Source organism: Ruditapes philippinarum, unplaced genomic scaffold (genome assembly GCF_026571515.1).
Source record: "Ruditapes philippinarum isolate M1 unplaced genomic scaffold, ASM2657151v2 ctg2915_1_1_1_1, whole genome shotgun sequence".
In the NCBI taxonomy this organism is placed as follows: Eukaryota; Metazoa; Mollusca; class Bivalvia; order Venerida; family Veneridae; genus Ruditapes; species Ruditapes philippinarum.
Genome location: NW_026853677.1, coordinates 42,587 through 66,042, shown reverse-complemented (window position 1 = coordinate 66,042; position 23,456 = coordinate 42,587). Strand labels below are relative to the sequence as shown.

The 23,456-nt window shown below is 28.8% G+C and overlaps 1 protein-coding gene across 1 annotated transcript; it reads left to right on the top strand.

Moving 5' to 3' along the window:
* Positions 1 to 840: 840 nt before the first annotated feature.
* On the top strand, positions 841 to 18,524 carry LOC132737525 (secretin receptor-like). Its single transcript, XM_060724824.1, has 13 exons — positions 841 to 1,014; positions 7,400 to 7,495; positions 8,094 to 8,204; positions 12,269 to 12,405; positions 13,039 to 13,133; positions 14,197 to 14,365; positions 14,793 to 14,949; positions 15,219 to 15,279; positions 15,554 to 15,623; positions 15,957 to 16,048; positions 16,702 to 16,843; positions 17,761 to 17,802; positions 18,255 to 18,524. Exons 2-13 carry the CDS (start codon positions 7,426 to 7,428, stop codon positions 18,522 to 18,524), a joined length of 1,416 nt encoding a protein of 471 aa, XP_060580807.1. The 5' UTR covers positions 841 to 1,014; positions 7,400 to 7,425.
* Positions 18,525 to 23,456: the final 4,932 nt, after the last annotated feature.

Below are 23,456 nucleotides of genomic sequence, written 5' to 3'. Positions count from 1 at the left end.
TACTTAGATTATTTCAAGATACAGAATAACAAAAAGCAAATTATTTATTTTCATGTGTCGCTTAACAATTCGTCTTTAAAATAATGAAATAATGAGTAAGGACGTTTGTGTGTGGAAGGTGTGGGGATGTTGTGAAAAGGATTTTAATATGAATTGTTATATTTCCAATAAATTATTTAGCTACATTAGAACGTACGTTGTTAAAATTCAGGAATTGTGAATAGTCATGGAATATTTGTACTGTATGTTTTGGAAACGTTAATTAATATACCAACAATTGTTATTGTCAGACTGAATTTAATTTTTTTAAGCAGTGTGCGAATTCAAAATGATTTAAGACTTTGTGAATTGCTTAGCTCTTAATTTCTTTGAGTGGGATGCGTTTATAAAAGATTGCCACGTTTACGTTTCGATTTTTATCTTCGTTTAATAAGTTCTTTCATTTATGATATTTGGTTTGAGTTCAAAAAGATACCAAAAACTTTTCTGGAAATCTTTCATTTACGTCTGAAATTCATTTTTAATGCACACAAAAATGTAGGACGTTATTGGAATAACATATTTATATCGGACATTTATCAAATATTAAAACAACTAGGATCGTCTCATTGATGATTGAAATCATTTCTTGGCACATAATAGCCATATAGATCACCAACGACATACTTATTTACATTTCTTAAGATAACCTATTATCATTTTACAATGCCACGTTTTTATCTAGACTTCTAAACTCATATTTCATATGTTTTGAAGAGGTAAATGTTTCTGTGCCTACAATCTTTATCAGGCAATCTTGTTTAATGTTCTGTGGGCGATAACGCTTGGTTTTCTTACAATCAATGTTTGCATATACAGTACACTCTTATACTTCCACTGAAAATCATCATGTGAATTGGAAAATGTTATCATGATGTTTGAATCAGTATTACCGAAAACGAACGCAAGAATTTTATCTGTTGTTATTTACAGTTAAATATGCATACATTTGGATTGTAAATCAATTTTTATCATGTAAGTTGAATTAAATTTTATTCTAATTTGTGAATTTGGAGTAGGATGAGAATTGACTTAAACAAAAATCAGTTTATAACTTTATTGTATCATAAATGTTAAGAACTCAAGGATGCTTTTCAAGTATTACGGTAAGTGGATTTTTAACTTTGCTGTCTCCTGCTACAATAAGCTTATCATACATTAATTATAATATTCTACAGATCTTTTAATAAATTAAAAGGTTTCGTCACATGTATACATTTATGCTTACCTAACATCATATTTAACTTGTGATTACACAAATAGTTGTTTATTTATATAAATAAAGTCTTGAAATGAATCACATAAATAAGATATGACAGATAAAATCATGTTATATATTTTATGTCATATATGTGTCTGTTATCTGGTATATTTTATAGTTTTCTTTATTTCACTCATAAATGTGGATCAAAAAGGGGAAACACAAAAGCAGCAATGCAACAACCATTTTAATTCCTTAATAAAATTAAATCTCATTCACATGAAAGAAGAACTGTAGAAAACTAATTATGAATTATCGGTTGTAACAAAACTATGTGAAGGAGAAACAGGTGTTTGCTACAAAATAATGTTATCAACATATTCATCATGGATCAAGCTAGCGCACTTATATCTTTTACATTCAATCTATGTCTATTAAATGATAAACAAACGATTTTCAAAACACATAAATCAAGTCGTTTCATTAACACTTCATTCTAGTTTTAAAAAAAAAGATAATTCGTGCTGATAAAACATTTTGATTTTCAACTTATTTTTATATCTTATTTATTGGCTGTGCAACTGTTGAAGTACATTCTTCTAGTATTAATTATACAATAATTTGTGCATTAAACAGTTGGAACGATTTGTAAATTTCGATTTTAATTGATGTTTCACTCCTGTATAAGAGGTATATTTCTCTGTTTATTTCCTCAATAAGCAATTATTAACTATAAATTAGAACTTAATGAATAACAATTATTTTTATGCTTATATAGTTCTTGTAAATAAAGATAAATCTTTATTTGTTGAATAAATATATGTAAAGCTTGAGTTTATATTCGGTAAACGATCATTTCTAGTGTCCGTGGCAACTCGATATCGCCTGATAGCCCTATCTAAGAAAGTTTTTGCAACAAGCGTGATAGTATTCAAATGTTTTATTTTTACTTTGGCAACCTTCCAAGACGGATGTAGTTGAACATTTTAATCTAAGGTCACTCTTCAATGATTTATATTAAAAATGATAAAAATAATAATGCATGAATTTATAATCAGACATCAACACAAACGCGTGGTCGTTCATATTGCATACTATACTTAAACTAACCACCAGGAAAAGCAATAAAAATCAGTTCCAAACGATAAAAATAAGTTCATTCAATACAATTTGTAATAATGTTTCCAGTAACTGTTATTGCAACGCCATCAAGATAATATGATGACACTTTTTTGTTTTTATATCTATCTCACTACAAAATCAAACTATCAGAAGGATATTCTGCAAGAATGTCCCGTTTTTTTGAAAACAGCTGCAAACCCATTAAAATTTCTATTTGCTTATAATGTTAAAACTTATAACAATTGATTTCAAAACTTTACAAGAATAGTGTAAATACTGCGATTAATTATTTAGGTTTGGATACGTCTTGCAAATGATGTCGATATTACTTGTATATTAAATTTATATTTTCTTTAATTAACTAATTTTGACAGGATATACACTTCTTCAAGAAAGTATAACTTTGTTTTCGTTTATTTGTTTCTTATTTAAGTTTGTGTAAAGACCCAGTTCTGCCTTTGCGATCCATTGATTTCCATTCACAATTGATATACATATACTGTCTCGTTTCAAAGGTTTTGTTCAAGAAACTAATCTTATAAAATTTGTCAGACTGCCAAACTACATAGGATTCTTTTTATACCTTTATAGTTCTTCATTTATCATATTAAGTGATAACATTTTTCATTTCAATGCTCTTTCATTTTTCCTCAACAAATGTGATGAAATACATTCTTGGCTTTCATTCATGCGTTGTTGATTAGATTGATTTGATTGGACACTGATCGGACATTGTTCATTTTCTATCCTTAATGATAAGAAAAAAAGAGTTTCAAACAGCAAGGGTCAACCTTTCAATTCAAATATTTTATTTATGAATGTTTTTACGTATGTTTATAGCCACGAGGGGAATTAACTGATTGCAATATCTTACCCAAATTTTAAACAAATAATCTTCTGCAAACACAAAGACAGAGGCAAAAAGCATATTGTTATCATATAAAAAGTCATTAAAAGAAACCCTTCAGTGACTTAATACGACAAAACTGAAAACCAAGTATAACATGGTATTAAACATTTCACATTCCTCATAATATAATATGCGACAATAAACCTATTAACAGACTTATTCAATATTATGAACGTGTGGTAGCAAAATGTTTCTAGATTACAATGGATGAAAGTGATAATCATATAGAGAGAAAAATTGACCAAAGTTGTTAATCAATTTGCATACAATTTAAAACTTGCAAAATCTTATCTTTCGAAACATTCTTGCAGGAATTTTCAGATATGTTTAAGAAAGCAAAACCAATCAAATTGAATGCAGCAATACGGAAAGAAGATTTTCTATGATTAATGTTTTAAACTGACCCCTGTGCCATTTGTACTGATAATCATTTTCCGGTATATTAGAGCTCAACTTAAATAAAAAGAATCGATTTTAAGCCATAAGTATTTAGGATCCTGCTGATGCGTTGTTACATTGCGCCATATTATACGCTAGTGAGTTACAAAAGGAATATTAAACGGTTAAAACAGAAAATATAGAAAAATATTAAACATAATAATTATGTTCAAGCTGTTTATCTTAAATAAATATATTGTTTTCTGTCGTTTGTTTTGTTCGTTGGGTCTACGTTATAATATCGTTATTACCCTTTGTTGATCTTACATTTTTATTCTTCAAATTTTCAAGACTATCTTTTGTCAATAATTTTAATAATTATCATAACAAAAAACTTTTAAACACTCTTATATCAGTAGCTTTTCTATAATATATATCATTACTTATTGTTTGTAGTAACTTGTCGATCAATAAGGTGCTTTAAACTTTAATTTGAAATTCGTAAGACGTCTTAAGTTCGTCCCTGTGTACCATTTTCCAAGGAGGCGAAACAACAATTATAGATGTAGATAATAAAGTATTTGTATAAACCTATTGTCTAATGTACATTTTCAGTCAAATGTGAAGGAAATGTACTGCTTTAAACTATCTTCCTTAATCATATTATTATATGTTTGTGCATATTGTAATTTTACTGTATACATAATGTACAAAATTCCCCCTTTTTCCTCAAGTATATTTGAAAAGTATCTATCTGGCCTTCAGATAATTGCTTTTTAATTGAAAGACACGTCAATCAAAACATTACTTACATACTTTAATACCGGCTTAACAGAAACAGGTGGTTCGTTATGAAATAGATTCGTAGCTAACGTTTTATCATTATCTTATTAATATTGTTTCTACATAACACTTAATTGTTTTTTGTTGCAAAATAGAATTAACATGATTGTAATGAGCAAAATATATTTCTAAATTTTATTTATGTTTTAGCATGCAAGTTTATCTGTGTCTGATAATTCATTTTATTTTTTTCAAGATAAAGATATTGTTTATGGTCACGATGCCTATATATGTTCATTTGATAAAGTAAAGGCTTTTTGACTGTCAGTAAAGCCTACGATAAATATGAATAGATTAGCCTTCAATTAGTATAACGTTGGTAGCGGGTTCTATCAGGAACCGGGTAAAACTAATACATGTACAGTAACTACTCATAGCGTTCAGTATTTATAGTTTCTAGAATAGACAATATAAGATCTCTTCCTTTTGAACGAATGTGAGCGCAAGTAAATATCTGCGACTCAATATTCAATGGGGAGGGGAATTGTTTGATTTTTTTCTTATTCTACTTTATTCATTGACAAGCAAAACCGCATTAACACACGATTTGATCATATTTTGTCTATTTGTAAATTCGATTATTCCAATATGAACACACTTGCTAATGTAAAATAACATTGAAATTCCAGAAATATTGACACCTTGTAAACTTACATAATTTCTTACTTTTTTCATGTTTTTTTTTTTTCGGTTTGATCAATTCGTTTTACATTATCCTTTTTGTTGACGATAAAATGGAAATAATATCGGAGTACATATTAATTCAATTGTTGTCTCGTGTGGAAATGAAACAAAAAAAAATGTTTATAATCAATGTAATATGCATTATTTATACATGCATAATCTTATAAAGTTTAATTCTACATAATTTATTGGTGCTAGTTGACAAGACTTTTTGTCGTTTGTTGTTGTTGTTGTTGTTGCTTTCAATTCACTATAATAGCTTGTATATTCTCTTAAACAGTACCTACGCCAATGTTCTTCCTTTTGAGTTTGAGGATTCAAAAAATAAAACAATAATATAAAATGCATGTTAAAATTACTGTCTGTGCACTTTTATGCTAGGTAAATATTTGTAAGCTTTTCTTAAATACATATTCATATTGCCAAAATGAAAATAAAAACGGAATAATGTTTTACAAATAACTGCAGAAAAAATAAAATGTCAACAAAACATTTCAGCTTAATATTAAAAAAAGAAAATACTAATGAATGTGATTACAATTACAAATTCTTTAGAAATTAGTTGTTATGCTACTTCTAAATCGCCTATTGACAAAAGTTTATTTTTTTTAATGATTACTTACTGCTTTGGTTATTCTGTTGTTTTTTTTATTATTTGTTCATACATATGATACAAGGGAATAAACACTTAAATAATATTTAAAAAAACCCAATCATTTTGTTTAAGTTTTGAAAAAAATAAATTTATAATTATAAATAATAATTTAATATCCTTACAAATATATGTCGTAAAAGGCAAATCAATTACGAATGTAACATTTTGCGTCACGAGAAATTGGTTAAACCATATTCTACATTTCGAAAATGTTTGGAAACCTGGCAAACAACTTCAGATTAATTGATTATCCTATCTCGAATGCATGTATCTCAAATATGTGTTTATATAAATAGGTAGACAAGCGCGTATGCGTGCAGACTTTATTATACTCAAACACTCAATTGCATAAGCAAGCATTGTTATTTGGGTTTGCTTCCTATTAAAAACATAATTGTTCAAAACGAGCTTAGACGTAACTTAATATGGCCTTTAGAAAATAAAATTTACATTTTAACATGTCTTTATTTCAAATACATATCAACAAACAAGTCTATTGGTGTCACATCTGTTTAAATATTTATTTCGTTTGCTTTTGTAGTATTAGATTACAATTATATTCGACGAAGGAATGGGCTTTGCTGTTTATAAAAGCTAGGAATGTGTGCAGATATTCTTTTTTTTTAATTTTTAACTAATATGTTAAAATGGAGGGTTATTAAGTCCACATTTGCGTGTATAGACTATATAAAGATTATTAATCTATAAGGGAATAAATATTTTTAAAGGACGACTGAATATAACGTGCGGATATTCACGTACTATAAAACTTTAAGGATTGTTATAATCCCGTGATTTCATAATAAATTTGAATATCTGCTAATTTAAAAATTATTAAATATTGTCATTACTTCATGGCTTGTTCAGAGTTTTCACAACTTTATAACGTCAATTTGTTTTATTAATCAACATGTATCTTACTTGTTTATTAATTTCGCTATTATATTTCTTCTGTTTTTCATCTGCAGTTATTTTTTCTCACATGAATAGTTCTGGGCAGTCATTTTATATTTAAGCCACATTTATATTTTATCGCAAAAATAATTATAAGGTTTAAACGTTAGTATTTTCATCATTCAATGGGACAATATAATTATATAATGAGTATCATAATATGACCCTGTACTAATACAAATGGTAATGTTATTTTACTGGCACCTCATAATTAGAGAAAGTGGTAACGCCTGCATAATTACCTGATTCAAATATAAGAGCATAAACGTGCATCTGCTTATGATCTTTTTCATCCTTTATAATTCCTTTCCAATATCAAATGTTGGTCAGTCACCATTACAATAGTCACTCTTGAAATAGGAGTCAATTCAGCTCAACTTGTTAGTATTAAACAAATGGGCATACTGTCAGTTAAACTTTTATAATTGACATATTACTTTATGGTTGTGGACGCTTAAGCTCTTTTGAATGTCTATTTATGCTTTGCACGCCATCATTAAAAATAGGACAGAGTTGTGTATAATTTATGTAAAGCTTGATTAAAGCTTCTAAAGCTAAACAAAGGTTTAAATTGGAAAACACAGCGCTAAATATTTATTGGCTTTATTTTCAGTATAAATCAGTTGTATTAGACCAAATATGACAGTCATTATACAGAAAATGAAGCGATTGTGCGAGGAAAGAATAAGACAAGAACCCCCAATGTCAGGTAAGATTATATATGCAATCAACCGGTTAAATTGAACCGTAAAATAGTGAATACCATTTAATTTTCAAGTAATTTCTTTTTTTTATTTGTCCTATCAGGTATCATAATATCTATATCTATTTGTTATTAATTTTCAATAAAATTCTGTCAATGATTTATATAGAATAATGCCTATAATTATCTACATTATTTTATTGAATTTAAAGCTTCTTTTTTCGACATCTAGATCTTTGCTTGTAAACTTTTTATATCAATGAAATATGCACTTATATCATTAGATTTTGGTTTCATTATAATTAGCAAGGGTAGACTCGATTTCTAACATAGAATACTAGAACTTATGAGAGCTAGACAAAACTCATCCATTACAGACACTGTTACCGTGATGCTTTATATGAATCAACTCCAGAAAAATAGATATTATGTTGGTAATATACAATTTTAAACAATTCATTATTCCAACATTGACAGCATGAAATATAGAATCATCAAAAAGTATACAAAAATGATATAAGATTGTTTCTACTTCCAGTCATACTGACAATTTTATTGACCCACTAGAGTGTGTATATTTTAAAGTTCTTTTTTACTTCTCTAGGATTATACTGTAAGGCGACATGGGATGGTGCCATGTGTTGGGACTTTACATCAGCGGGTTCCACAGCAATACAGCTTTGCGCAAAATATATCCGAAGTTTTAATCCAACAGGTATATAACAAACACTTGATAACTACTTTAAAAATTTAAAATAAGTAATCATGTAAAAATTGAAGCGTTATATCATGTTATTCTTACCTCTTTCTGAACTTGAACATGTCACATATATTAATGGTGATACAAAACAAAAACTGCTGGCCATATCAACAATATAAATAATGTTGTTTTGTTGTTTCTTTGTGTTTTTTTAGCTAATATTTATTCTAATCAAAGAATAAATTAATGATACAATTTACAATTCAATTTACCTGCCAACAAAATGTTGTTTGATTAATATATCTTTGTTTATCTCCACAAACCTGAGACATATTGTGCTATGATTTCTCAAACTGAATCAAAGAGAGATTGCAAAGATTTGAACTTTAAGATTTGAACATTGTTTGCTTTGCCCTTAAAAGATTAAAGTTTATACTGTATTGCGCATTTTTGATACCAGTTTTGATATTAACAATGATGTTATCCATGAGACGGCATAAGTAGGAATCGATACATTTGTATTCTAAAAACTATGGTTTGCTTTCAGTTAATATTGTTTCTAATCAAATGAGCAATTCCCTTCTAGAATTAAAATAGTAAGCAGTTTAAAATTGTACAGGTTTGGTGTATCAGATACAGAAATAAATCAGACTAGCTGAGCACATATAAAAAATATTTTTCAATTTTTTAAGGCCGAAATATCACATTACGCAGTGACATAAATCATATACAACAAAATTTTATCAATTATTTTTTATTAAGATAAAAACATCAGTTTAAATGTGTTTGAATATCGATTTTCCGGTTGAAGAATGTAGTTTGTTTTTTATTCACACACCAATGATATTATTGTTCTGTTACATGTGGGAGAAAATACTCTTACGCAAAACTTAATATTTCCCTAGATCTACCATTTCTAACATCATATATTAATGAAATTAAATATCATATGCAATTCATATTACATATTGTTTAAGTGACATTATCCTCATATTTTAGCAGTTAAGTTGAGTTAAATAAGTGATTTATTTCAAGTAAATGTCCAATTATAATTAAATATAATTATGATAAGATATAAGGAAAACCTTACGTTAGCCTTAAAAAGGACTGACCAACTATCTAAAAAAAATAAACGTTACCAATTTCGAATGATTGGATAGAATGTCGGTGGATTACGTGGATTATCAATTATTTTTGCAAAGTTAAATAAACAATTAACACAAGTTTGTGTAAATGTAATTAAAAGTTATTTTGACCTTTACCTGTGCACCCAGCATTTTTACAAAATTTTAATCCAGAAAACATTATTTGAATAATTGAATAATTATTGTGCAAAGTGGAACTATTGCACTGACTGACATTGTCTGTCGTCTTTTTAATGATATAGATGGTTTGCATAGTTAAAATACAAAATTTGTGTAAAATGTAATTAAAAGTTTTTTTGAACTCACCTTTTACACTTTCATTAGCAAATTCAGCAACTTTATTTGAATAATTGAATATTTAAGTAAAGTAGACCTATTGCCCAGACTGACATAGTCTGTAGTCTTAATAATGATATAGATTTCCTTTATATTTATTCAATCATTGACTAATTGTCTGAGATTAGTTTTATATATTTGAAACTGTCAGTGATATTTTCCAAGTATCTGAGCCAAATCAGATCGGTCGCCAATCAATATCGCGAAAATCGGTCAAATTGACGGCTTGAAATTGTAAGGCAAATTGTAAATTTCCTGAAAACTACGCTTACCTTGAAAACTTAACTTGCAATATATGCCAATTATTTAAAAATCTGTCTAGTTTGCGAATCTATTTTAATTCTACTTTTCATTTACACGTTGATGTTTTATCTGACTATGTTTCACTTTTGGTTGCCTGTCATTTACATACCCAATGAAGAAATATATTTAATGTTCTTTTTTGCAATGATTTCTAGGAATTTCTACTTTACTCGGATTTCCTTATTCAAATTTAAAATTGAAATATTTTTGTTAACTTTGATTAGCAAAAGCAATACTGATATCGACTATACGTGTGCCATACTAAGGACATTTGCATACATTACGCTTAAAACAACTTTTGCAAGAAGCATTCAAAAGGTTTTATTCTAAGCGTTTGCGTATACCTAATGTTCTAAATTGTTTCAAACTATTAATTTCCCATACCGAATACTATCACTTTTGCATGTTTGTTATTTAAATATACCTTGATAATTCTTATAAAACGTTAATGAGCTTTTTCGTTGATTACGCAGAAATATTTTATTTTCACTTTCCTAAAGGGACTCTTAATGGCTATTATATATGGAGGAAGTATTGTGTTATGACTATTAAATTTATATTCCTTTGTTGAACATGAAAATACTGTGTTCAATATATACTTTAACCAAACACTTTTCTAATTATAATTCATTAATTAAGGGAATATGCTTGATTTATCAAAAGTAGATATAAACATTGTTTATGATTGTATGTTGATGAATTTGTATTGGGAATGGTTACATATACTGGATAATAAATTTGTTTCAATACTGACAGTTGTTGTCGACAAACCAATAACAATGTCTCAAACGAGCATAAAGTTTGAATTAACTACGAATGCTCCGACACCGTAACTTCATAAATTTAGATTAGTTTGGCGGTATTTATGATAGATTAAACGAACTTGTTTAAAAGCAACACGCTTTGCATTTCATTTTTGTGTTCGGTTGACGAACCAGAATAATTAAATTGCAACATATATTTCTCATTTTACTTTGATGTTTGATACCATTATTTTAAAGTGTATGTTAGATGACATTACGTGCTTTTGAAATAAAGCTATAGAACCAAATGACACAAAAAAGAATAATAAAAAGGGTTAAAGTATATCGGACAAATATTTTTATTTTTGGTGAAAGAAGACTTTCAGACGACATGTGCTAAAAATTTATTGCGTTACTGAAAAAGAAGATCATGATTTTATTTTCACGAGGTTTTTACCAGATGAATGTGTTAATGTGTGTTAAACTGACACATATCTAAAATTCAATAGTTACATTAACTCATACATGTATCTTAAAGAAATAATGGCTGTTTTATGGAAAAAAATAATATCGGTATGGTGTTTTTAAATAATTTTCATACATTTAATATTACTATATTTCTAACACAATTGAAACGTCTGTTCGAGTTTAACCTCCCGCTTTTCTCAGAAAAAAAACTAACGTTCTGTATTTCCGATTACCTAACTGACAGCAGATCAAACAAAATGTTTTATCATCTATTGCATCTCCAAATATTTCAAAATATTTTTTTTTCGTTGGCAACAAGAACAATTTATCTGCAACGGTGTCAAGATAAGAATCATCTCGCTTGAATTTATAAGATATCAATCAGAATATATATGGAATGATCATGCAGATCTAAAGAATTCTGTGCCAAGTCTTACTCCTTGTTTACTTTATCATCATAATGAAGATAGATGGCTGGCAATTATTGATTTGTTTCATTTCCGGAAATCATCGGCAAATATGATAATGTTTCTATTATTTACACTGTATACGAAAAAGAGAGAAAAAACCGGCTGCGTGGACATTGTAATTCATTGAACACTGGCCTCATTTCCCTGGAAATACAAACCGATAATTTGTTTGAAAACCAATATAATATGTTTGTCAGAGTCGTTGCAGTTGTAATATATGCCTATATTTTTGTTATAATTTTGTAAAGCTGTATGATATCTTAGATAAAACAAACACCCTACAAAACGTACAACGGAACTTCAGGTGTACTGCATGCATTGTTCTACATAAACGTTTCTGAGTTTCCATATAACATGATTAAAATACAAAACCGTTTATAATTGCAAAAGTACTTCAATAGATAGGTCACCTACAGAATTGACATAATTGTTTTATGTGCAAAAATCATACGACGGATTTTATCAGCTGAATTAATATCATTGGTATAACAATAACATAATTTTATATTAATACTGACATTATTTCATTTCAACTTACAACAGAGATACAATGGCAACGACGACGCAATATAAACTCACGCTTACATATAGCTATTTCAATTTTGCTATTTTAGAATATGCGACACGAGAATGTTTGCCAGATGGTACATGGAAACCAAACTTTGTAGAAACAAACAATACGATTGGTTGGACCAATTATACAAATTGCCTTAGCAATAACCCTAAACCCCAGCTTCCGATAGACAAAAATGTAAGTCCGTGTTTATTCTAATAGCGCACAAAATGTATTTTGATTCTTGAGTTTGAGCAAGGATACTTGAATGTCATTATTAAAAATTAAAGATCACATCTTTTTCATCATTATATTTCTGTACATGATCCAAGACAAATTCGGTTCACATTCCTTTCCGTGTTATGTGTTAAATATTGGCATAATGGCACGCACAAAGTTTTATAATTAGAGCTTATAGTTTTTAAGAGGCCTAAAACAGATATTTGCAAGACAATATTGTATGGTTTCTTTTAATATACTTGTCTTGTTTTGCAAAATTAAATCGGTCACTGACTTCGTCCTTTTTATATAAGAACAATGTTGTTTCTGGACAAAAGCCTTATTCAAACAGGGAAAGCTTGAGCAACTTAATAATGGACATGGTGTCTTGTGTTATTTTAAAAAGCAACAAAAGGCAAAATTAAATGAAGTTACTCAGTAAACGAACCAAAATGTTTTGATGAAAGCAAAATAAATATGATAATATAAACATATTGAAAAACATACTTTAAGAATCAAAGTTAAAGCCTTTCTTCTGTTTGTTTAATATGAGAAAAGAGTTCATTTTGCTTTCAAATGAATAAACTTAACAACATTTATCTTACATTTTAGAATCATATACCACGTATACAACTGATGTCAGAGATAGGCTACGGAATATCCTTGGCATCTCTTATCGTAGCTGTAACAATTATGATAGCGTCAAGGTAACGGAAGCTCACCTTCAAAAATCGTTTTGATATTCTTATTTTTGATAACACTGTCAGATGATATTTACTCAGTTATATTAAGAATGCATATCAATGATTTTTGTTCAGTTCTTAAATCTCGTTATTTGATTATATCACATAAAATACATTGAAATTACATGACACGGAGAAAAACAAATAATCGAAACAGCTACACAGGCAAGCACACAAGCTCAAAAGCTTATGATATTTCATTAATTTAATAACATGGAAAGTGAATATTAAATTATAAAATATTTTGTTTGTATTATACATTTCTATTTTCAAATGCATAAAAAACTTCCTTTGTCGTCACAATTTTTAACCCCAGAAAAAAGTTACTAATGTACGAGCATCTAAATATGGCTTTTCTATCGTATTCTCTTTCCCTGTCGTCACAATAAGTAAAAAAAGAGTAAATGAGAATCCCTAAAGAAAAGCCCAACACGTCAAAATTGAAATGTTGCAGGCTCGGTTTGATTGAGCATGTTCATGGACGATACTGCCAAGTGCAAACTACCGTCCACGCCCCCTAGCACCGGCTTAAGCAGAATTCAACATTTAAACATATGGTGAAAATTTTGAATTTAGAAACATTCGAAGATGTGTTATACGGCGGTTATCATGGAACCTTCAATGTGACACAGTATTGCTATTCCATAAAAAGCGGCGTATGGTCCCCAAGTTATAAAAAGCGTGTGCCCTAAACGAGAAAACAATGGGCGGAACTAAACAAAATTGAATTTTGAAAGGGGTCAGAGGTTATGCAGCCTGTTTATCACAGATAAGACGTCAAAGGACCAAAGAAAAAGGAGCTTTCGACAAGCATGCTTTTGACTCCAGTTAACGCACAGTGTATGTTTTGGTATGCGATTCATCTCTGACACGTTATCAATAGAAAAGTCTCCAAATTATGATACGATAGTCATTGATTGTTTATTATGTAGCATTCATTGTTGAAAATAGTACATGTCTATCTGGTTGTCTTTCAATACCGTTTTAAGGTGTTCCTTATAATAACCTATGGGTGTTTTATTTTCAGACGGCTTCACTGCAAAAGTAACGTGCTACATATAAACCTATTCTGTGCATTTATTCTACGAGCTTCGGTTTCTTTTCTAAAATCGTTAATCTTTGTTGACGATATTGGTTTAGAGAAAGACATCATTCGAAATCCAGGAGGGACCATAGAATTTAAACAAGACGGACTGGTAATAGCATTCTTACAATATTTGTTGAAAATGACCCATAAAAGTGCATGTAAATATTTTGCAATATAACAGAATTACTTTTTATCACCAGGATATTACATGTGTTCTTATCAAAAGCTTTAAATAAAAGAATGGATTTCGGATACTTGTTTCATTAAATCATTAATTCTGGAATCAATAATTCCACTTTTAACAAATGCACAAAACATTAAATATTTCTCCTCTTAATCTAAATTGTACCTGTATTTTTAACATTAGTAACTCGTGTATGATTTAATGATTTAATTATTTTGTTAGTATTTTTATACTCCAGGATATAATTCATTTAGTATATAGTTCTGTTTTATTATGTCCTTTAAGTATTTTTGTTGTTAATTCACACTAGTTTTCACCATCAAATTAAATTTACTATATGTTATTTTTTTAGCATTGGGAATGTAAGTTGATAGTGAGTATATTTATGTATTCCGTGGCGACTAGTATGATGTGGATCTTGATGGAGGGACTATATCTACATATGCTTGTATACAAAACATTATTTACAGAAAGACATGGTACACGCTTATACGTGTTATTCGGTTGGTGTAAGTAATAAATAAAAATAAAAGTAATTAAAATAAAAGTAATTTAAAAATAAGTTCTGCTATTTGTTATTTCTAATCGTTCAAACGTTGAAAGTAACACTATAATACTATGTAAAACGTTCCAATATAGTTTATTATATAACTTATTCATTCTCTTTACCTTCAAATTATTCACAAAGTCCAAAATGCATTTTTGAACAGCCACTAAAATAAACGTACCCTTAGTTTAGTTATCAATGTGTAAAACCTTACTCTTATGTTTATTTCAGTATCCTCTTTCACTTACATAATACCTTGGATTGTAGTACGAATTTTCAAGGACAACGAGCTGTAAGTTGTTCCGAATTAATTTAGTTTTTAGTTCAAGTCATGTTAATTTAATTGCCTGCTTATTTTATGGTTTTTCTTTGTATCAGTAAAAACGTTGTGAATAGGTAATTTATTTGACAGTTTGTAGACATTTGCTATACTGTTTTCTATAAAGGAGTAAGATTTACTTATTCAAAATTGTAGTTTGCCTTAACAGATTCAAAATGATTTCTTCAATAAATTGTGTAAGGTGTTATATGGTTTTAAATGTTTTTCCTTTATTTCAAATATTTAGGTGTTGGAATCGCCAAAATACCGGTGGCTATTTTTGGATCATTAAGGCACCAATGCATATTTCTATTCTTGTAAGTTTGCTAACATTTTCCTGCTTAAACACATTAAGACATCTCATCAATATTTATTATAAATTTACCATGTTTTATCTCTTTTATGTCAGCCATAGCATAAATCATTAGAACAACTGCGTAGAATTATATACTCTTTCAATTTGTCCAAAAGTCCAAAAAATTTAGTGATTTTACATTTCAATGGTTTGAATTTAAAAAGACATAAACTTCTTCATAAATAAAGCACTCAAGGATGGTAATACTGCGTGATTAAATTATATAGAACAATGAGTATACTTATTAAATTTCACAATGATTCACAATGATTTGATATTTTGTTTCTCTCTACAGATCAATTTTCTATTTTTCATCAATATTGTAAGAGTGCTATGTGTAAAGTCAAAGTTAAGCCGACATGTCAAAAGTGATGCAAAGTACTGGAGGTAAGACTACACAGAAATAATTCCATGGAATTTCTACCTTATAACCTATGTATACCGGCGCCTTCTAATAAATATTCTACAAATTATTTTCGTGTTTTAAATTACAAATAATTATTAATTTTACAATAATTTTCAGACTATATTTACTGTTTTCGTATATTTATTCCTTGAAATGTATATCACTATTTGTTTGTGTACATTGCAGATTAGATCATTTTGTTTATTGTAACATTTTTTTACTCAATACATAAACGACTAGAAATGAAAAAAAAATATTAGTAATAAAGACAATATAGCTACTAGACGAAATATCGCTATTCAAAATCTTGACATGTTAATAACAAACGCAATAGCTGCAGATTACCTTTAGAAAATATGAAATGAACATTTAAGCAGCTATAAGTGATTTTAAAGTGAGAGCACTGACATTTTCTTTCCGCTTTGATTTCTTCCATGACAACGTTTTTTTTTTTAATATTAACAACAATAAGACAAACATTTTACCGAATTAAATTTCATTCGTAGTCAATCAAGACTGATATGAAATATATAAATCTAACTAATTTGTAAGAAATATGAAACAAATGTATGAAATATCCAAAATACTAGAACACGATCCTTCTATTTACAAATGAAATTATTATATATTACAGGAAGACTGCCAAGTTTGTTTTGGTGCTTTTACCACTCTTTGGGGTGGTATATATTGCGTTTAACGCTTACCCGGTTGGTGTGTTTAGTATGGAAGCAGATTTCATGTATCTGTATTGTGAAATGTTTTATAATTCATTCCAAGTAAGTTATCTTCAGAATACAAGTAACATAATGTGATGTGAATACATATTTGCAATAGATGATTATATAATAATAGTTACGTATGATTTGATTGAGTAATAAAAATATATTCTTCTTAAGGGAACTTGTGCTTAGAATATTAATGTTGAATGGAATAAATATATTAATTTGTTAAATTTGTAAACGAGCCAAAATTAAAAACGCCTCATATTTATTTTAGCGAGGTATTTCCAGTAAGAAATAATATACTTATAAGAAAAATACTATTAAGAATCAAAATATTACATTTATTTATCTTTTTTTTTTGAAAAATCAATTATTTGTTTCCTGAATCCTGCTATAAAACATTTTTGGGGTCAATTATAATTATAATTTTGTATCAGTGTTCAGGTTCATATAAAGTATATAACATCAATTTACTTTATTGAGTTATACTAACAACAAATAGAGTCATATTCATAAAGTGAGGCATTGCAAAGATCCCTCACCTGTATAATTCTAAATATTTGATGTGTGGATTCAGAAAGAATTGCATCACATCATTTTGTGGAAAAAGATACGCATAACACTGTTTTGTTAAATCTATTAAGAAGGGATATATCATTAAATAAAGCATATATTAAATGAATAAATTAAAAATGCTTTTTGATGGTATATTTTCTATGTCAGGAAAGTGTATAACTACTTACATAGTTTGTTTCATTTTACGCCTTTTCCCAACAGTATTTCAGTCATATAGGCGGGTAGTTTCCTTACCATCGTTCCTGGAGAGTTACACCAGTATTAGACTACCTTCCTCCGTGCTACTTACATAGAATTCTGAGGAAAATATTGGTAACATATGTAACAAATAATATCAATACTTATCCGAGTCTGTATTTAACGATACAAATGATTTTTCTCTTTTTTCTTTTCAGGGATTTGTTTTAGCTTTGTTGTTTTGCTTCCTAAACGAAGAGGTAACTATTTCTTTTCTTTTTTTGGCTTTTTTACAATTTAATCCAGAACAATGTGGCTCTTATCGGAGAGCAAATGGGTTTTTATATTTGTGTCATATTTCTTATGACTTTTTGAACGAGTTTCTCATTTTCACAAGCATGCCTATGTTGCTGAGTTCTTAAACATTTCGTCTGTCTGAATAAAAATGAATCAAAGTTAAATTGTTTCATTTAAACGATTTTGTTGAAAACATGAATATAAGTTACTTTTATGAGACATATTACATAAAGTCGTTAATACGATGCATATAATGATTGATATGAAATGTGTTTTCAAAGATTCTTACAAAGAACTAGATTCTTACTTCTTTATGCCTAATGCTTGAAAAAGCTGAATTGTTAAATAATATGTAAATGTTTCTGTGTTAGAATTACCAATAAACTTATATTCTTATTAAAATCGTATTATGCAGGTACAAAATGAAATACGAAGATGGTGTTTCAAACGCAGATTAAATTCATACAACACTCGTTCCATTTTACTTTCTTCTTGGCGTAAATCGTCACGGAGAATGTCACGTGATACGACACGTGATACCCGTATCAGCAGCGACTGCACTATTCACCCAAACGGCACATGTACTGATACTGCAAATTTGAAATGTGTGCAAGAACATGTCATGGCCACGGAAAAGTCGTTGCAACAACAAAAGAGAAGTTCAATACTTATCATGGCAAAGTAACATATGACTGTTTAAAGGTTGAACCTCACAATTTTGGGGAGGGTGAGGTTTTAAAAAGTTTTGTGTTTAAAGCAAATTTGACCTTGTAACGGAACCGGTTTTTGCTGGCTAACCATGGCTGAAAAGCACGAACTCATTACCTAGGTTGTTTTGGAAAGCTTGAAAAGTATCAATTGATAAACCAATTGATAACAGAGATGAAATATCACTCATGCCGTATATAAAAAGGAGGGGTAAAACCACGATTTAATATTCATATACCCATTGAAAGGGTAAAAATCTTTTATCTATAGAAAATATTGGTAAACTTTCCATTCCTTCCACTTAAGAAAAACATAGCAGAACATTTACCCACTACTAAGCCATTTTTTTACGTAACGATTAGTTTTTGTAACGAAAAATTAAGTAAAGTTAGTTCTCTTTAAAAATTGTTATATCATTTATTTAAATGGGAAACTGTAAATATTTTTACCTGCAGCCATATAACAAATGCATAAGCTTTCAGGAAAATGTATTTATTTTCTCTTGATTTCTGATATTGGTTAATAAGTTTTTTACTTGCTACAATAGTTAATCAAGTGACATTTTTAGTCGATTTGATACTGTTAAATGTAATTACTACGTAGAATGTAGGTCTTACATCTAAGCATCGTTAATTTATCTCATGTCAGCAAACTTTTAATTTGTATTTTTTCAAAAGTGATCTTTGCTATGACAACCACAAATGAAACTGCTATTTCCTTCATTAGTTACTGCATTATATTATTAATCATTTAAACAGTTTTGTGTAATATTTCTGTCAAAAAGAGCTGATTAATTAAATTAAGTACTGTTTTTTTTCTCTTTCTTTTTTTCCTATCTCAACTTATGTTATTATATCAACTGAAATAGGTCCATCGGCTCCCTGGACCTTTTTGAAAGAAACAACCTTGACAAGTAAACGGGAACTATACAACTGGGACCAACTGTTAAAACCTCTTGTTCTTCGCATTTTAATATAGAGCATTGTGCAGAATATTGCGTTACTGCATTTATTTATATACTTTTTGTATATTTCATTACTATTCTTTATAGAAAATAGGTATACCAACCTTCTATATATCATTGCGTAAGAAAATATACTACGCACAAAGAGAATTGACAAAATTACTTTAATATTAAGAAGTTTTGTAAGACACGTCAAACTATGTCAATATTCATAACAAAAATCCAATCAAGACACGCTCTTTTTATAAACAGTTTGTAGATTTCGACTGACTTTATATATTAAATAATAACATTTTATCCTGACAGTAAAGAGGTTGGAAAGCAAATTTCAATAATAGCCTTCGTTTATCTTTAGATTATTTTTACTGATAATAATGTTAAATGTACGAGACAATATAAAATCATTTTATACCATAAACATCAATGCATCTCAATAGTTGATTGAAATCACTTAGGTATAGAGGCATGACGGTTGAGGCACTCAGCAAGCGTTGTTAAGAGGTACAGATTTAAAATATAATAACAGCAGTACAGAAATGACATAAACATTTGACGTAAGAGAAATAATAAAATTTAGTCTTTATACTGTACTTTACTTTATGCTTTGCTGATGTAAGGCATCGCTATTTTATGCGTTTATCCAATATGATACATCCAAATTATATCATTATTAAGTAATATTATAACAAATATGTCAGTATATCGATACGTTATTTTTAGATAATGAATTGGATATAAATACATAATTGATGTCGAAAATGTGGAAAGTTAAAATACAGAAGCACTTGACTGAATCAAATATTAATCAGCAAGTTTTAAAAGGCAACTGTAGGCAGACCAAACAACGAGGAATTCTCAAAACAAGATTATAAGCACCGTCAGGCAACAGTGTTGACTTATTGATCTTTTGATTTCGAATTAGTGATCCATATTCAGCGTTAAAGCTTAGACTTTCAATTAATTTTGTTGGAGGTGGTATCGTTCTGAAATTTTCTTGGACGATTTACAATGAACATGTTATGTACATAGTTAAATAAGGTGTATTCTGATATTAATGACCTCTTGTTTGAAGTGAAAAGCGAGAAGGAAAAAAACACACCTCTTTAATAGACTAATGATATACTTGATAAATTATTAGCTTACTATTTGGAACAAATAACAAAGGGAAGGATATCAAGCCACGTTAGAAATCACTTTATTTAGATAGATCTTTGTACGAACATAAAGCGGATATCCACCAACCCTTTGAAGTTTGGCATATCATATCTTTACAAAAACATAAAAGCCCGATAGCGAACTAACTGTTCTAAAACGAAACGTATAACTTGACTTGCATCTTTTAGCAAATCTATAGATATGTTTAATTTTTATAACAATAACTTATCCAGGAAGAAATAAAATCAATATGGTTTCATCTTCAAAGGTATTAGTAAAAGTTTGGCAAAATGAAGATCCGACTGAAGCAATAAAAATAAAATTAAGGTTGAATATAAACTTTCGGTACTATGCTTTTATTACACTTCGTGTTGCTTTTGACAATAATTTATCTTAATATAAAAAGAAACTTTGCAAGCAAACATTGACATTCATTGCATATTATATCTTTTAAAAATACGTGCGAAAAAAACATGTAGTAACATACTCCTGAAAAATACGTTTGTTACTAGCTTTCTAACACAGTTCAGATTCTTTTCTTTCTTGAATTTCCAGCGGCCTCATTCGCCATCCAACATGTTAAGACTAAGATGTTTCGTGTTGTTTTCAATATTTACGCTATAACGGCTTTCAGTCAATTAATTATTAAGAACTTAACAAGCTAAATAAAATGTACATTCTTATATTTACTGTTACAGATTTCAATAGTTCTCCATCAAATTGATACATCACTCAAAAGAATACATCGTTTTACTAGCATTAAAATAGTTACAGCTATCCGGTTAACTGAATTCGCAGTGCAATTTTATTTGAGTAATTATATCATTTCGTATTATTTTTTATTTTTTACATACCCATCAAATCTTTGAATCTTTCTTTCTGATACTATTATATATCTATATATAGACGCTGTTTAAATCTAATACACAACAACAACAAAAACACAAACGCGGAAATATTGTTAGAGATGAACATCAATGGTAAAACATATAATTATGCTTATCTATTTAAAAGTTAGATTTTGTATCATTTTTGATACATCGTAACAAAAACATTACGTAAGTATTGTCTCGCGCTTTACTATTTTTAGAAGACCTATTCCCACATTTTTCCGTTACCTACACACTACATCGTATTGTTTCATCTTTTTTCAACGTATTAAAATTAATTGTCATTTGGTGTCTATAACTGATATTACAACTGACTAATGTTATGTTGGTTCATTGTGTCGTCCTATAAAACCAATATGCTTAATGTTGTTCTTTATCATTAATTATCTTAGTAATACATTACATTAGCACGTAACCGCCTCCGTGGTCAAGGAGTTAAAGTCGATGTCTTCTAATCCAGTTACCTCTCTGACGTGGGTTCGATCCCCGGGAGATGCTTTGATAGTTTAGCACGGATGAAGGTAGTCTAGTACTGGTGTAACTCTCCAGGAACGATGGTTAGGAGTCTACCCGCCTATATGACTGAAATACTGTTGGGAAAAGATGAAACAAAAAAAACAACAACAAAAAAAACATTAGCACGTTTTCTGTCATTTATGTAACGTGACAATATTTGCCCACTCGTGATCGATTCATAATCTTTTTCTTCCATGTATCCTTTATTTCAGTTTAATAAGTATATGTTAAATTTGTTCATATGAGAATATTTAAAAGGACATTTTGCCTAACAGTGTCATCAAATAAAAAGCGCTACATGAAATGATGCCCTAGAAATAGTTATACATGTGCATAACATACCATGTCAATTTGCTTTATAACTTATTCAGTATTAATGATACACATTAACCATATACGTATGATATAAGCAAAGTGCAAAAACACATTTAGGGATCGTATTTTAATTGAGCATTTAAATGTTTAAAAAATACGACAATTTACTTGTCATGTTCACTTTATTGCACAGATGGAAGGCTCATTTATAATTGATTACATCAAATTGTCACGAGTTTCTACTCTGTGAACTGAATATTTATTCTTTCAAAACAACAAGATAAAAAATCAAAAAGAAAATCAGCAAACAATAAAAGTACAAACGAACAAGCAAAACAACAGAAAACAAAAATAAATGATTTTACGTACAAAATTAAAGATTCCAAGTAAAGCACGGTTAAGATTCCAAGTAAAGCACGGTTATAGACAAATGATAGTTACTAAATACACTTGTCATAAAAAGTAGGAATCGAGAAAACAGCATAGTTTCTAAATGTTGAAAAACGTTTTAAGATAAAGGGGTTTCCTGCATTTGCAAACAATATATGTATTTACTTCTTGTGTCCACGCTTGAACAACTATCATAATACAAAATGATATAAGTGTCTATGCTTTTAAAGAACGCTGTCGCTTGACATAAATCAGTTGTATATTTCAAATGATTGACTCTTTTGATGGGGATTGAACAATAATTGAAGGTAACAAACATTAAGGATAAAATATAAAAAATGCTAGGCTCTTGTGAATTGAGCATAACCAATAATTTCTGAAAGAAAATAAATAGATATTTATGTGGGTCGAGGGGTTATAAAGTGAAAACAGGAATGACAAATTAATATTTTAGTTTGATTTTACGTGAACACTTACCAATAACGTGTGGATGGGCATAATCAATATATAAATAATTATCACTTTGACGACCTAACACGATCTGCATTGTTATATTGTAGGACACAGTAAAATACTGACGAATGTGTTATGTAATATTCCTGTATATAAAAGTTCATTACAATATCCCTAATAAATTATTGGTATCATAATATATAAAGCATGTTTTGTCAAATGTATG

Excerpts from the sequence above, each read along its gene's own strand:
- LOC132737525 (XM_060724824.1), top strand. The coding sequence starts at position 7,426 with ATGACAGTCATTATACAGAAAATGAAGCGATTGTGCGAGGAAAGAATA. Across the intron at positions 7,496-8,093 it reads ACAAGAACCCCCAATGTCAG|GATTATACTGTAAGGCGACA; the intron begins GTAAGATTATAT and ends TTACTTCTCTAG. Across the intron at positions 15,624-15,956 it reads CAATGCATATTTCTATTCTT|ATCAATTTTCTATTTTTCAT; the intron begins GTAAGTTTGCTA and ends TTCTCTCTACAG.